The 16,263-nt window shown below is 40.4% G+C and overlaps 1 protein-coding gene across 1 annotated transcript in view; it reads left to right on the top strand.

Moving 5' to 3' along the window:
• Window positions 1–11,546: 11,546 nt before the first annotated feature.
• INIP (INTS3 and NABP interacting protein) overlaps window positions 11,547–16,263 on the top strand; it is a 34,282-nt gene continuing 29,565 nt past the window's right edge. The window contains exons 1-2 of the mRNA XM_008576360.1: window positions 11,547–11,661; window positions 12,970–13,048. Of these exons, the coding sequence (XP_008574582.1) occupies window positions 13,024–13,048 (25 nt within the window). The 5' untranslated portion in view covers window positions 11,547–11,661; window positions 12,970–13,023. The remainder of the gene's footprint in view (window positions 11,662–12,969; window positions 13,049–16,263) is intronic.

Here is a 16,263-nt window from a genome sequence, read left to right as displayed (position 1 = left end):
GAGGCAGTCTCTTCCCCAGTGTATAGGCTTGGTGCCTTTGTCAAAGATCAGATGGCTGTAGGTGTGTGGGTTGATTTCTGGATTCTCTATTCTATTCCATTGATCAGTGTGTCTGTTTTTATGCCAGTACCATACTGTTTTGGTTCACATGTGTAAACTTTTGCCCAGTCAGTCCTATCTGAACATTTCTGGGACCTGGGGCAAGAGTACAGATTCAGGCTCATATTCTATATATCTAAATATTTAAATATTTTATAATTTTTATATTTTATAATTTTTAAAAGTTATAAATCAACCTAACAAATATTTGTAAAGTTATGGCTTTGAAATGACTGAAAGTAGGCTAACTATCAAAGAAAATTAACTTTATTATTTTTCATGTCTGGGTGGCCTATTGATATTTGATACGAGTAATAAAATAAATATATAAATACTTCATAAATTATTTTAAATTTATACCATAAAATTTATTTTTCTTGCCTTTATATTGGCAAAATAATCACATTATTATAAAAGCATAAGATTTTTCACATAAATTGTGCTCTATTGACAATAACACCAGTTGAACAAGTTTTCTTGCATGATTATAGTTTTTAGAGCTTTTAAAATTTTATTTTGGAGAAAACATGCTCTCTGGAAAGGAAACGATTGAAATTTCTAATTAAATTTTTAAAGCAATATTTAGATTCAGAAATGAATCACAAATTTCACATATCATATTAGGGCACTGTCTTAGTCTGCTCAGGCTGCCATAACAAAATACCACAGACTGGGTGGCTTAAACAACAGAAATTTATTTCTCACGGTTCTGGAGACTAGAAAGTCCAAAAGATCAAGGTGCCAGCAAAGTAGATTTTATTCTGAGGCTACTTCTCTTGGCTTGTAGATGGCCACCATCTGGCTGTGTGCTCAAGGAGAGAGAGCTAGCACACTCTCCGGTGTCTCTTTTTATAAGAACACTAATCCTATCAGATCAGGGACTCACCCTTATAACCTCATTTTACTTTACTTCCTTGGAGGCCCCATCTCCAAATACAATAGTCCCCCCTTATCCTCAGGGGATATGGTCCAAGACCCCCAGCGGTTGCCTGAAACCACACATAGTACAGAGTATATATATATATATATATATATATACACTATGTTTTTTTCCTATACATACATACCTATGACAAATTTCAAATTATAAATTAGGCATAGTAAGAGATTAACAGCAGTAACTAATAATAAAATAGAACAATTATAACAATATGCCAGAATCACTACTTTTGCACATTGGCGCCATTATTAAGTAAAATAAGGGTTACTTGAACACAAGCACTGACTACTGCAACAGTCAATCTAATCTGATAACTGAGAGGGCTACTAAGTCGCTGACGAGTGGGCAGCATGTGCAGTGGGTATGCTGGACAAAGGGGTGAGTCACGTCCCTGTCGGACTGAGCAGGACAGTGAGAGATTTCATCACACTACTCAGAACAGTGTGTGATTTAAAACTTATGAATTGTTTATTTCTGGAATTTTCCATTTAATATTTTCAGACCTCAGTTGACCACGAGTAACTGAAACCATGGAACACGAAACCACGAATAAGAGAGGACCACTGAACAGCCACCCTGAGGGTTACGGCTTCCACATATGAATTTGGGGGGCACATGTTCAGTCCATTATATATATATGATAAAATATTATCACAGAATATTAGAATATTTTAATTTTGTCATAATTTTTACCATCTCTTCAAGCACTTTTTGTCACACAGTAAAGACTCAGTATTGTGCTTCACTCGTGTTACATATAAACCTGCATATATACAAATATAACAGGAATATCAAACATTTAATATTGCAGAAATGTTCCTTAGCCACCAGCGCAACTGTCATGAATAGACAGTAATTCATGAACAGCTACAGAATCACAAATGAGAAGAAGAGAAGCGAGAAAACGGATACTCAGCACTAAAGCAAAACAATTGTTGGTTGTGCAAGAATCTGTTGAATTTGTCTGATCTAAGAGAAGGTATTTAGAGGTTAATAATTTGTCTTTTCTCTTACCTGAGCACTTCTACTACTTGACTATTTCCTGCACTTGAAAGTAGTGGGTACAAAACTATGCTATCTACCCTAAGTAAGTGAATCATTGTGAAGTATTGAAACAACACATTGTACCCCGCAAAAATAAATATCAATAAAATTAGAGGAAATAAAAATAGTGTCCATTTCTGACCTTAACAGAGGCACAGCCCATAAACCTTCACCGCATTCCATGCAAGCGCCTTTTATTTCAAGAACATGGGGCAAGAGATGTGAAGGCTTCCTTGGGACCTAAATGGTGTTAGTCACAGGAGCAGATGTTCAGGATTCCAGGTTGTGCTGTGCCAGTGCCTGAGCGACAGATTCCAAGTGACAGAAGCCCTCATCTGTTTTTTAACAAATGTGTGTGTGTGTGTGTGTGTGTGTGTGTGTGTGTGTGTGTGTGTGTGTGTGTGACTAGGACCCTCTAAAATGTGGGGGCAGGAGTCTCTCTTGCTTGGGCCTAAAGATAGTGCTGAGCTTAATGAAGGCCGAATGACTTCACACTGTGCTATATAAATGAAGGCTGCACAGCCTTTTGAATAGAGAAAACTGGTGGGAGAATTGAGTCACAGCTGGGCATGTGGCAGTACAGGCAAGCAAACCCAAAGAAATGCATGCCGTTGCTAAGGGCACCCTCTTCACACTGTGAATAGTGATCGAGTTTGCCAAAACATCAATTGTCATAAAATTCAATGTATTGACTAGTATTCATTTGTTTTGTGGTTTTGTTTGCATTTAAATTGTAAACTTTTAAATTCCAAACAATTCTTAATTTTGAGAAATATATTTATTTTGGAAATCTTGTAAAGGTAAGTAATTTTCATATGCAGACAAAGGAATTGTGTTGATTGACAGCTGTTAGAAGTAAAGTGGATTATATAAAATTATTATTCCTGTTGTCAATTATTAAAATATTTCTCAAAATAATAAAATGATTTCTTCTAGAATGCTGCAGGAGAACTACATACTTAAAAGCAGCCACAGGAGTGGCAGCAAGAGAGACAGGCACGTTATTAATTCAAAGCTACAGTCCCATATTTAAGTATTAGATGGTAGATACTGAGCAGGAACCTTCCTTTAAAACAATGGCAAAATACCTGTAAGAGATTGCATTTTTAGCGCTTCTTAGAGGCAATGTTAGCTAATGCTGGTGCGATATTGTCTTATCTGATTTGTCTTTTGTTACCACACTGCCCAGCATGGTGCCTTGCACATAGAAAGCCCTAAAAGAAAAAGAAAATTGCAAAATTCTTTTTACATATACTCATATGTATGTATATAGTGTATGTATATATATGTCAGCATTTTTATAAAAGTTTTAAAACAATGTATGCTTTCAGAAGGTTTTAAAACAAAAGAATGTAATTTTTTTTTTTTTTTTTTTTAAAAGATGACCGGTAAGGGAATCTTAACCCTCGACTTGGTGTTGTCAGCACCACGCTCAGCCAGTGAGCGAACCGGCCATCCCTATATGGGATCCGAACCCGTGGCCTTGGTGTTATCAGCACCGCACTCTACCGAGTGAGCCACAGGTCGGCCCAAGAATGTAATTTTTTAAAGGGATTCAATGTAGTAAAAGTTTAAAGATATGTATTAGAACAATAAAAATTAAATTCAGGAAAGTGATTATTTTAGAGCTGGAGGGAGAGGAACATGACAGAGGAATGGTGTTTAGGAGGATTCAAACGTACACATTTGAAATGCTTTATTTATTTATTTATTTTGTCTTTTTCGTGACCGGTAAGGGAATCGCAACCCTTGGCTTGGTGTCGCTGGCACCGCGCTCAGCCAGTGAGCGCACCGGCCATTCCTATAGAGGATCCGAACCCGCAGTGGGAGCATCGCTGCGCTCCCAGCGCCGCACTCTCCTGAGTGTGCCACGGGGCTGAAATGCTTTATTTTTTAGGCTGAGCACTATGTTCAAGGGTGTCTACTATATTATTGGCTATGTATTTTTATACGTCTGAAATATTTAATTAAAATGCAACTCAGACCAAAAAAAAACTCTTTCCAGCATTTGTTTTTTAAAAATTCTCACATGTGCTCTGAGCTATGGCAACTGTCACAAATTACAATAAACTTGGTGCCTTAAAACAACATAAATTTATCCTTTCCCAGTTCTGTAGGCCAAAGGTCCAAAATCGGTTTCATTAGGCCAAAATCAAGGTGTCAGCAGGCCCATGCTTCCTCCAGAGGCTCTGGGGAGAATCTGTTCCTCGCTTCTTCCAGCTTCTGATAGCTGCCAGCATTCCTTGGCTTGTGTCTAAATCACTCCAATCTCTGTCTCTGTGGTCACATTACCTCTCCCTTCTGTCTATGTCAAATCTCCTTCTGCTTCTCTCTTATAAAGACACTTGTGACTGCATTTAGGGGCCAGCTGGATAATTCAGGATAATCTCTCCATTTCAAGATCCTTAATTTAATCACATCTGCAAAAACCCTTTTCCCATATAAGGTAACACTTACAGGTTCCAGAAATTGGAAACTGACCACAAGTACCTTTACCTTTAGTCACAATAGGTTCACAGTCCTTTCTTAAGTTTGGGGTTGAATAATATTGGCTCAAGGGTAGTAAATAAAAGGTACTGATTAACTATTAAGGAACTTTAAGAATGCTCAGGGGTTTGGAGCATGAAGCATAGGGCTGGTATTACGTCATTAGTGATCTTAAATAAAAGCCCTTCAGCAAACTTACTAAATTTATAAATGGCCCCAAGTCTAGAGGAACCATTAATATCCTCTCAAAAAATTCATGTTATAACGTAATCCCCAGTGCAACAGTGTTGGGAGATAGGGCCTAATGGGAGATGTTTAGTTCATCATGAGGGCTCTACCCTCTATGAATGGATTAATGCCGCTATAAAGAGGGCATACAAGAATAGGTTCTCTCTCTTCTGTTCTTCCACCATGGGAGGACCCTCACTTTACACCAGATGCCAGTGCCTTAATCTTGGACTTCCCAGCCTCCACAACTTTGAGAAATAAATTTCTGTTCTTTATAAATGACCTACTCTCAGGTATTCTGTGATAGCAGCACAAAATAGATTAAGACACAGTGGGAGCCTACAAAGCATTATTTGACTAAAGGATTAGATAAGCTTTTAAGACAGAGAAAAAGCAAAAGTGGGATTCTGGCCTGCATGTTCAAAATCACCTTATAGACAAAGACAAATCATTTTGTTTGTATATTCAGTGCCTGGCATAGCAGATAATTCATTTAGAATTTGCATTGAATAAATGAATGAAAGGGCATATTTCAGCTTTAATGATTTATTACTTATATATTGATGTATAATTAATTACCCCAAAATGTAGTAGCTTAAAACAACCATACATATTTATTATCTTACATAGTTTCTGTGAATTAGAAATTTGTAAGCAGCTTAGCTGGGTAGTTCTGGCTCAGTTTTGCTTATGAGGCTGCAATCAAGATGTGAGCCAGAGATGCAAGTTACCTAAGGCCTGACTGGGATTGGAGGATCCACTTCCAAGTTGGATCACTCACTTGGCTGGAAACTCAGTGCTGGTTGTTGGTGGAAGGCTTGCCTCAGTTCCTCTTCATGTGGGCCCCTTCACGTGGTCTGCTATAGTGACCTCATGACACAGTGGCTGGTTTTGCCCAGAGCAAGCGATCCAAGAGAGGGCAAGGCGCAAACTGCAATGTCACACACACACATTTCCACAATATCCCATTGGTCACAAAGGTCGACCTTATTCAATGTGGTAAGGATGACACAAGGAGGGCCATCTTGGAGGCTACCACATTTGATTGTACAAAATCTTCATGATATTTCATGTTGTTTTTATACTCTAATGAGTTAGAATATATGCTTAATAGAAAAGTACAGCTGATAGCTATTAGGCATTGCTATGGTGTGAATGTTGGTCCCTTCTGAAACTCATGTTGAAATTTAATCCCCAGTATTACAACAGTATTAAGAGGTGGGGTATTTAAGAAGTGATTGGGTCATGAGGGCTCTGCCTTCATGAATGGATTAATCCATTCATGGATGTAGTGGATTGGATGATGTCCCCCAAAATGTCACTGAAGCTTGAATTGTGTCCCCCAAGTTTTATGTATTAGAAACTTAGCCCCCACTGTGACTGTTAAGAGGCTGGGAAATTCTATTATGATAACCGAAAGGTAGAGCCTTCAAGAGGTGATTGGATTGTAGGACTGTGCAGTAGTGAATGGGTTAAAAATAGTGATCAGGGATGTGGTTCTGAGGACTTTAAAAGAAGGTGAGGTCTGGCTCTTTCTTCTCTCTCTAGTTCCACCATCTTACAATATGAGGCCCCTGGGTCACTGTCACCACCACCAGATGGACTTTGGACTTCCCAGCCTCAGAAACTGTAAGCCATAAATTTCATTTTCTTTACAAATCACCCAGTTCCAATTATTTTGCTATAAGCATCAGGAATGGACTAATACAATGGATTAATGGGTTAATAGGTTTTCATGGGAGTGGGTTAGTTATCATGAGAATAGGTCTGTTATAAAAGCCAGTTTGACATGCTCTTGCCCTCTCTCGCCATGTGACATCCTCCCCCCATGTTACAAAGCAGCAGAACGCCCTCACCAGAAGCCAAGCAGATGCTGGTGCCATGCCCTTCGACTTCTCAGCCTCTAAACTGTAAGAAATAAATTTCTTTTCTTTATAAATTACCCAGTCTCAGGCACTCTGTCATAGCAACAGAAGACAAACTAAAACAGTCATCTAGTTTTATTTAATCCTCAAAACAACACTAAGAGGTAGGTACTTTTATTACCTTTTTCCATAGATAAGGAAATAGAGTAACGGAGAAGTTAAGAAACTTGTCTAAGTTTTCACCCAGTAAGTGGCAGAGCCAGAATCTGAACTCAGATAGTCTGGTTCTAGATGCTGCTTCCTAACGAGTGGGAAATTCTTCTAAAAGTCTCCTGGACTATGTTCACTTGATTTTTCTGTCTCGGGATTTGAAATAAGAATATGATTTGTTTGAGCAATCTATTTGTAGTAGCCAGCTTCTAAGATGGTCCCCAGTGATCCCACCACCTCCTGGTATTCACAGCCTTGTAGTCCTCTTCCACACTGTACCAAGGTTGGTCTGTGTGACCAACAGTATATGGAGAAACAATGGTATTTCACTTCCAAGATTAGGTTATAAAAGATACTGTGGCTTCTGTCTTGGTCACTCTCTCTCTCTTTTATCACTTGCTGTGGCTCTGAGCTGCCATGTCATGAGTAACCTACAGAAAGACCTTCATAGTGAAACTGAAGCCTCCTGACATTAGCCATGTAAGTGAGCTTGCAAGCAGATCCTCCCACCCCCTCAAGGTTTTTTTAGGCTCAGCCAGCATTTTGACTGCAACCTCAGCAAAGACCCTAAGCCAGAACCACCCATCTATACTGCCTGGATTCCTGCCCCTCGGAAACCATAAGATGATAAATATTGTTTTAAATTTCCAAGTTTCAGGGTAATTTGTTACATGGTAAGAAAGTTGGTTATAAAAATTAGGTCATTTTTTTTTTAAAAGATGACCGGTAAGGGGATCTTAACCCTTGACTTGGTGTTGTCAGCACCACGCTCTCCCAAGTGAGCCATGGGCCGGCCCTAAAATTGGGTCATTTGTGTCATACCCAAACTAAAATTGGAGTCAAGGGGCCTGAAGGAAAAAGCACTAGGGGCACATAGCAGCTGCTCCAAGAATTTTCTACAAACTCAGCTGTTGTAACAGCCTGAGGTAACCATAAGACTAGTTTTTTCCTTGTAGCTGCTGAAATAACCTGCCATGACTCTAAGACTAATTTTATCTACCACTGTCACTCACCAATCAAAGCCTGCCAACTCCCCAAAACTTGACTAGTGCCAATGAGCTTTCTTTCAAAACAATAAGTAACTTTCCTCTCTCTAATAAAACTCTCAGACTTTTCTTTATTCTTCGAACATACCAGAGACCATCTTGGTCTGTGTGTGTGTGTCCCGAATTGCAATCCTGTTTTCCCAAATAAAACGTTCTCTTAGAGATTCATCTCTATAATTTTTTGCTTTAACAATAACAATAGATAACTGGTATAGTAATTGTCTAAAACTTCTACACACTTGATTTAAAGCCTATCTAGTCTAATATAGCTCCCTCTAATATTTTATCACAAAATACTAAAAGGGGGTTAGTATGGTTTTATTTGGGAAATTAGGAACTACTGTCAAATCTCTACTTTGATATTGAAGGTCTGTAACCACAATGGTTTCAGAATGAAGTGATTCTCAGACTGCTACTTGTCATTTCCTTGTCACTTAATAGAGCCACAGGGCTGTAATACTCGCTCCTTTTGCTTTGGACTTTTCTCTAGTATGTATATAGTATCTATGTATATGTATATATCAGTTGATCTATTGATCAAGTAATATGATATCCAGTAAAATACAGATCTTTTTATTTTATTTTTTATTGGTTATGAATATTTGTGGGGTACAAAGCAAACTGTCACCACTCATGCCTAAGATATGATGGCCAGATCCATACTGGCAGCATGCCCATTACCACAAATTGTGATTATACCCCATGTCCCCCACCCAATTATCCCTCCAATTATCCCCAACTTCTCTCCCCATCCCCTTTTCCCCACTCCACTTTGTATCCCTAGGTATGTTCTCTCCTTCTGCAAGTCCAACGCACCACTGTGGTCTTTCTTTCCTTCCTTCTCTCTCTCTTAGCTCCCACTTATGAGTGAGTACATGTGGTATTTTTCCCTCTGTGCTTTGCTTATTTCACTCAACATAAGTTTCTCCAAGATCATTCATGTTATTGCAAATGGGAGAATTTCACTCTTTTTCATGGCAGAGTAGTATTACATGGTGTATATATGCCACATCTTCCTTACCCAATCATTCATCGATGGATATTTAGGTTGGTTCCATATCTTGGCTATTGAGAACAGAGCTGCAGTGAACATGGGAGTGCAGGTATCCCTTCGACATGATGATTTCCATTCCTTTGGGTATATACCCAGAAGTGGGATTGCTGGATCGTATGGAAGATCTATCTGTAGTTGTTTGAGAAACTTCCATTACTTTTTTCCATAGTTATTGTACTGATTTACAGTCCCACCAACAGTGTAGGAGCATTCCTTTTTCTCCACATCCTCTCCAACATTTGTTATTCTCTGTCTTTTTTATTATAGCCAGTCTAACTGGGGTGAGATGATAGCTTAATGTGGTTTTAATTTACATTTCCCTGATGACTAGTGATGTTGAGCATTTTTTCATGTACCTTATTGGCCATTTGTATGTCTTCCTTTGAAAAATGTCTATTCAGTTCCTTTGCCCATTTTTTAATTGGGTTATTTGTTTTTTGTTTGTTTGTTTGTTTTTTCCTTTTTTTGTCTTTTTCCGTGTCCGGCAACGGATTGCAACCCTCAGTGTCGCCCCCATACCGGACCAGGACCAGCAACGGGATCGCAACCCTCGGTGTTGCTCCCGCGCCTCGCTCAGCCAGTGAGCGGGAACCGGTCTGTATGTGGGATCCGAACCCCCGGCGGGAGCGCCGCCGCGCTTCCCAAGCGGCGCACTATAGCAGTGCGCCACCGGGCCGGCCTGGGTTATTTGTTTTTTCCGGGTTATTTGTTTTTTTATTGTGTAATTGCTTGAGTTCCTTGTATATTATGGATATTAATCCCTTCAGATCTTTCATTGCTTATAATAATACTAACAGCCAACATGTACCGAGTGCTTACTATGTGCCAGGTGCTATTCTAAGTAATTTACATATATTCACTCATTTATTTTTATTCCCATTTTATGAATGACAGAACTGAGGCATAAAAGGTTAAAGCAGGGCTCTCAATCATTAAATGTCAAAGCTGGGATTTGGACTCAAGTAACTGACCCACTATTAACCACTGTGTTAATACTCTTGTGAGGCAGAAGTTCCAAAAACTCTCAAGAAGACAGAAGGGTTTCAAGGGTTAGTATCCACCAAGTAAGGTGCAAAAGAATTAGGAAATTAAATTTATTTTTCTCCTGATAATTTTCCCCGACACTAGGAGGCTGAACTTGCCAGGAAATTACAAAATATTGCTCTGGGGGCAGAAATCTTTTTTTCTTTCCTCCTCCTTACATAAGCTTTGTTCAGAATGTACTTTGGGGGCTTACACTGGAGCATTTTGTGCCCTTGTTTCTATATCGTCTAGCCAGGCAGCAAAACAAAAAAATTATCCTAAGGTTCTATCTCAGTTATCTTTTTAGTCACACCAGGACTTACAAAGACCTCTTAACTGAAAAGGAGTCCCGACCTACCACCAAAATGCTCATGTGTTATATTTTATGTCTGGGTTAAAGTAATCAGCAAGAGCTTATCTCAGAGGAATTCCTTCCTTCAGAGCAGGGGCAATGCGTGAGGTTTAAGAACCTGGGGCTTAGCATCTGGCAGACCTTTCGCCTCTGAATGTCAGCTCCTCACTTGACATAGAGCCAGTAAGTGGCATTTCTGAGTCTCATATATGTCAGGGAATGACAGGACACAAGCTGATGCACAACAAGTTCCCAGCATGTAGAAGGCGCTCAATAACTGCCTGGTATGGAGTAAGTAAATGCCTGGCATTCGGTAAACAAATCCTTGATACTGACTAAATAAATCCTTGGTATTGACTAAATAAATGCTTGGTACTGAAATTATTAATTCAGTCATAGATCCATGCACAACAATACTGTGCATCATAAACATTTACTCTTGAGCAAGCATCGGTAACTAAAAAACATGTTCAAATTCTAGAAAAGATGCATAACAGGGGTTAATGACCACAGAACAGGTGACAAAGATCAATGTAAGATTACCTTTTAATGTAAATGCGTAGCTCTAGGTGCTGGAACCAGGCATCAGGTGATCCCCACTAATAACATCTTGGTGTTCTGAGACGTGGCACATCCACTTCCTAAATACAGATGATTGCACAGTAGCAAAAACTTCTACATGTTTAGTGTTTTCCTTGTGTATAATTATGTAAACTGTAGACGAAAAATATCCATGGGATTTGTGTGTGTGCGCGCCCGCTCATGCGAACGCGCAACCCGAGATGGTAGTTAAAGCTTGAAAGCTAGCCCAGCCTCTGAAGACTCGCCCTCAGAGGCCCAGCCGAAGTGGATTTACTCCGTCGCAGGACCCGCCAGGCGGGTGGCTTTTCTCCCGTCACAAGCTCTGATGAAAAAGCCAACCTCGGTGCTAGGGACCCAGCCATTCTCCGCCCCGCCCTGCCAAGCAGCCCCGCCCCTCGCCCCGCCCCCACTCGGGCCCCGCCCCAAACAGTACTGCCTGCATCTCCCATGAGCCTCTTCGGCTGTCACTCTCCGGAGGCAAAATGGCGTCTGCACTGCGGCAGCTGCTAAAGTGCGAAGCGCTGTGGGCGGCGGCCATTGGGTCCAGGCGGAGGGTGGGACTTCCGCTCCCTCCGGCGCTCGTCAGTCAGGAGGCAGAAGCACCGCGGGGGCGGGTGGGAAGAGAGTAGTGCGGCCCGGTTGCGCTTGGTTTGCTTGTTTCTAAGTGGTCGCGCCCCTTTGGAGGGACGCGATCAGACTGCGAGGCCCTGGCGGGCTCCCTCGCGTCCCCGGTAAGTAGGACAGCGTGGCGGCGCTGCGGAATGAAGGAATGTGGCCCCGGCGTTGACCTGTCGCGGCCGTCTTTGTTGCCACAGGGCAGCGGCCTCCCCGCTGACCTTGCTACCAGACGTTTCTCGTTCTCCCTTCTTTCCTTCGTTTTGGCCGTACCCCGGACTCAGCCTGCCCTCCACGCCCGCGGGCAGGGATCCTTCCAAGAAGTCAGTCCATCCCTGTCACATACCTGCTTAACGTTCTCCTTCACAAGATGGCTCTGTTGTCCCCCAGTCCTAACCCGCCTTCGCCCGCCCTGGGCATCAGACGCAGGGGACACCTAAGGATTGTTTGAAAACCGGCATCAGTTTTCTAGACCTTGTACCTTTTCTGCCCTCCCTAGAATGCATCACTCATCTCTTCAACAGAACCAGTTCGCTGCCTCTGGGGCTCTATTAACACCTTTTAGAGAGCGCGTTTGAGGGGTTCTGTTTGTTTTTAGTATGGTTGCTTGAATAAGACTATATTTTCCTACTGAATTCGGTCAGGAGTAGGATCTTGCTCATTTTGGGACCTCCCCAGGGCCTAGTAAAAAAGCACGAGGTTTGGAAACAAGCAGCCCGAAGTATTTTTACTAGCTTTGTGACCCTGGGTATGGTCTCCACATCTGTATAATGGTGATAAATAAAGAACTAATTTCAAGCATCTTACACAATGTATGGTGTAGAGTAGGTGCTTGATAAATGTTAGGCTTCTTTCCCTTTTTAGCTTTCAGTGTACACAGTAGTTGCTGGGCACGTTTTCTAAATAAATGGAGAGGTAACATAGTCCTAGCATTGTGATCGTATAAATGCTATCAGTTGGATGATATATTTGGTGGTATTTGGTAAATACAACCTAATGATGTATATTAAAGGCAGAGTAAAGCTAAGTGTTGGTATTAACATCTTCAGGAATAAACAATTACCTTTATCCTCTATTTAGTTAAATGCTTGAGGCCCTTGCAGTTTAAATTTGTGATTTAAGGTCTGTGTGCTTTTCAAATGTATCTTTCTGAAGAGATTAAGAAAGTGCAAACATTTCATCTTAGGAAGGCTAGCTGTTCCTGACAACTTTTAGTTTGCTATTAAAGTGTGGCGCTGGGAGCGCAGCGGCGTCCGAGCGCCAAGGCCGCGGGTTCGGATCCTATATAGGGATGGCCGGTGCGCTCACTGGCAGAGCGCGGTGCGGGCGACACCAAGCCAAGGGTTACCATCCCCTTACCGGTCACAAATAAAATAAAATAAAGTATGGTGCATTTTATATGTGTGTACATGTATTTTCTACAGGTGATTGTAAAGTGCTGACCAGTTGCCACTGGACATCATTGAAACAATAGGAAGATGACAGCAAACCCTTCAGGACAAGGTAATGCATTTTAGAATTTGTTTTATTACTAGGAACTTTGTCACCATTTACTAAATATATTTGAATATGAGAAATTTTAGGATAGGGCAGTCACTGTAACCAGAATTTAAAAAATGAATAGCAAAGTAAAACCCCAAATTTGAAACTGATCCAACAGTGTATCAGATATATCTCATCCTTAATATTATTAATCTTATGTTTTAATCTGTGTTAAGATTATTCGCATTGTAAATTTTTTGTCCTCCTTGACATATGTGTTCTCTTGCTCTTTTACTTGAAATCAGAACCACTTTTAAAGAAGTTATATTATCCTCAGGGGGCCGGCCCATGGCTCACTCGGGAGAGTGTGGTGCTGATAACACCAAGGCCACGGGTTCAGATCCCATATGGGGATGGCCGGTTGGCTCACTGGGTGAGCATGGTGCTGACAACACCAAGTCAAGGGTTAAAATCCCCTTACCGGTCATCTTTTAAAAATATATGTATATGTAGTGTCCTCAGGCAATATCCATGCCTTTATCTTCATTGCTCTAAAAGCTTTTGTACACATTTCATCTGTGTTAAGACCGCTCTAAAGCTAATCAAGGTAGATACATTCACTTATCAAAGAGTTTTTGTTGTAAAATATTTTTAAAAAGCAAAATTTAATCTCTAGAACATATGAAATCGCACTTTGTAAGTAGTTTCCTGCTTAAAAATTTGAAACAAGCCTTTATAGCTTCCTAATCAAGTCTGATCCTGTTTGACTCTATGTATGTTTGACCCATAATATTTTTAGTTACTCATCTCTGTTCTATCTGTTCTGGTATTTTTTATCTTAGTTTTATCTTATCTCAAACTTAATATAAATGGAATCATAAAGTGTGCACTCATCCATATTATACATGAATCAGTAGTTCATTCCTTGTTATTGTGGAATAATATTCCATTGTATGAATATATCACAATTTGTTTATTCATTCTTCTGTTTGTGGGCTTTGAGGTTGTTTCAGTATTGGCTGTTATGAATAAAGCTGCCGTGAGCATTTGTTTATAAGTCTTTTTGTAGACACATTTTTATTTCTCTTGCATAAATACCTAGGAGTGGAGCAGTTGAGTATATGGTTACATCAAACCTTTTTCCAAAGTGGTTGTACTATTTTATATTCCTTCTAGCAATGTGTGAGAGTTCTGATTGTTCCACATTTAGTGTTATCAGTATTATCTTTTTAATGTAGCCATTCTAGGATGTGTGAAGTGACATCTCATTGTAAAATTGTGTTTCCCTGATGATGAATGTACTTATTAGCCATTGTAAATCTTTGTGAAGTGTGTGTTCAGATCTTCTGCTCATTCTTTTTAAAAATTGAGTCATTTCTTTTTATGATCAAGTTTTGCTTGTTTTTCAGTCTGGATTCAAGTCCTTTGACAGATAAATGTTTTGCAAATATTTCTTCCCAGTCTTGTTGCCTTTTCATTTTCTTAATGGTGTTGTTCTTTCTTACTCTATAGGTAATGTGTTATTTTTCTTGGGCTGCTTTCAAGATTCTTTGTATTTCAGCAGTTTGACTATGATATGCCTAGGGATGGTTTTCTTGCTTGGGGTTTTTTTTTCCTTTTTTTTTTTTTGTCTTTTTTACTGACCGGTAACGGGATCGCAACCCTCGGTGTTGCGCCCTCCGTGCTCAGCCAGTGAGCGGGAACCTGTCTCCACATGGGATCCGAACCCTCTGCGGGAGCACTGCCGCGCTCCCGAGCTACGCACTCTCCAGTGCGCCACCGGGCTGGCCCCTTGCTTGGGGTTTGAGTGTTTTGGGATCTATAGGTTGATGTGTTTCACTAAATTTGGGACGTTTTCATGCATTATGCAAAAAAAAATTTTTTTTTTTTTTCCCTTTTTTTGTCACCGGCAACGGATCGCAACCCTCAGTGTCGTGCCCGTACCGGACCGGGACCGGCAACGGGATCACAACCCTCGGTGTTGCCCCTGCACCTCGTTCAGCCAGTGAGTGGCCGGTCTGTATGTGGGATCCGAACCCTCGGCGGGAGCGCCGGCGCGCTCCCAAGGGCCACTGTAGCAGTGCGCCACTGGGCTGGCCCCCCCCCAAAAAAAAAATTTTTTTTTTTGACTTAACCTTTGCTCTTCTTTTGGGACTGCAATTACTCATATATTAGACTACTTGTTATTGCCTTACAGATCTCCTAGGCTTTGCTTATTTTTCCTCAATATTTTTTCTCTTTGTTCTTCAGATTGAAAAATTTCCATGGTCTAACTTCAAGTTTAATGACTGTTCTGCCATCTCCATCTGCTGTTAATTTAATCCAGTGAACATTTTGCTTTAATTATTATACTTTTTTAGCTCTAGAATTTTGGGGTTGTTTCTGTAGTTCATACTTTTCTACTAAATACCCCTTTTAATTATTATGTGTCTATTTTCCTTAAGTTCTTGAACATATTTATAGTAGTCGATTTTAAGTCCTTTACTGCTAATTGCATCATCTTGGTCATCTTGAAGTTGATTTCTTTTGGCTGAATTTTTTTGCATGTGGGTCACATTTTCCTTTTTTTTTTTTCTTTTCCCCCTATAAATAATGATTTGTTATTGGATACTTGACATTATTACTAATACATTGTAGAGACTCTGGATTCTCTTGTATTCTTCTGAAATGTGATTTTTGCTCTAGCAGGCAAAAATTGAAATGGATTTTATATGCATAGATTGGGTTTTATTCCTTCTGCCTTTCCTTCTTATGTTTCTCCCCTAATTTTTTTGCTACTCTGCCAGCTCTGAACTCTGTCCTTGACATCTCAAGCTAGTAAAGTCTATCCAAGCTGTTTGTACATTGGGAAATGCTTCAGGTAAAGGGCTACAAGTTCCCAGATCTCACCAGTTGCAGTTTCTGCCTAATTTGGGTTAATCTCCAGTACCTTCAGATAATGAATTTTTAGTATTTTGTTCAGAATTTGTTATTATATTTATGGCAGGGTTAGTTGAACCACATTACTGCCAGTACTGGAGACTGGAAGCCTGCTGATTCTGTTTTAGTCCATTAGTTGTATTTAGGACTAACTAAAGGTTATACAAGTTTTACAGAAGTTTACTACTGTAAAAAGCTGTGTTGAGGGCTGGCCCGTGGCTCACTCGGTAGAGTGCGGTGCTGATAACAACAAGGCCATGGGTTCGGATCCCATATAGGGATGGCCGGTTCACTCACTGGGAGAGCGTGGTGCTGAC

Source organism: Galeopterus variegatus, unplaced genomic scaffold (assembly GCF_000696425.1).
Source record: "Galeopterus variegatus unplaced genomic scaffold, G_variegatus-3.0.2 Scaffold1338, whole genome shotgun sequence".
NCBI classification, from domain to species: Eukaryota; Metazoa; Chordata; class Mammalia; order Dermoptera; family Cynocephalidae; genus Galeopterus; species Galeopterus variegatus.
This window is presented reverse-complemented; position numbering and strand designations above follow the sequence as displayed.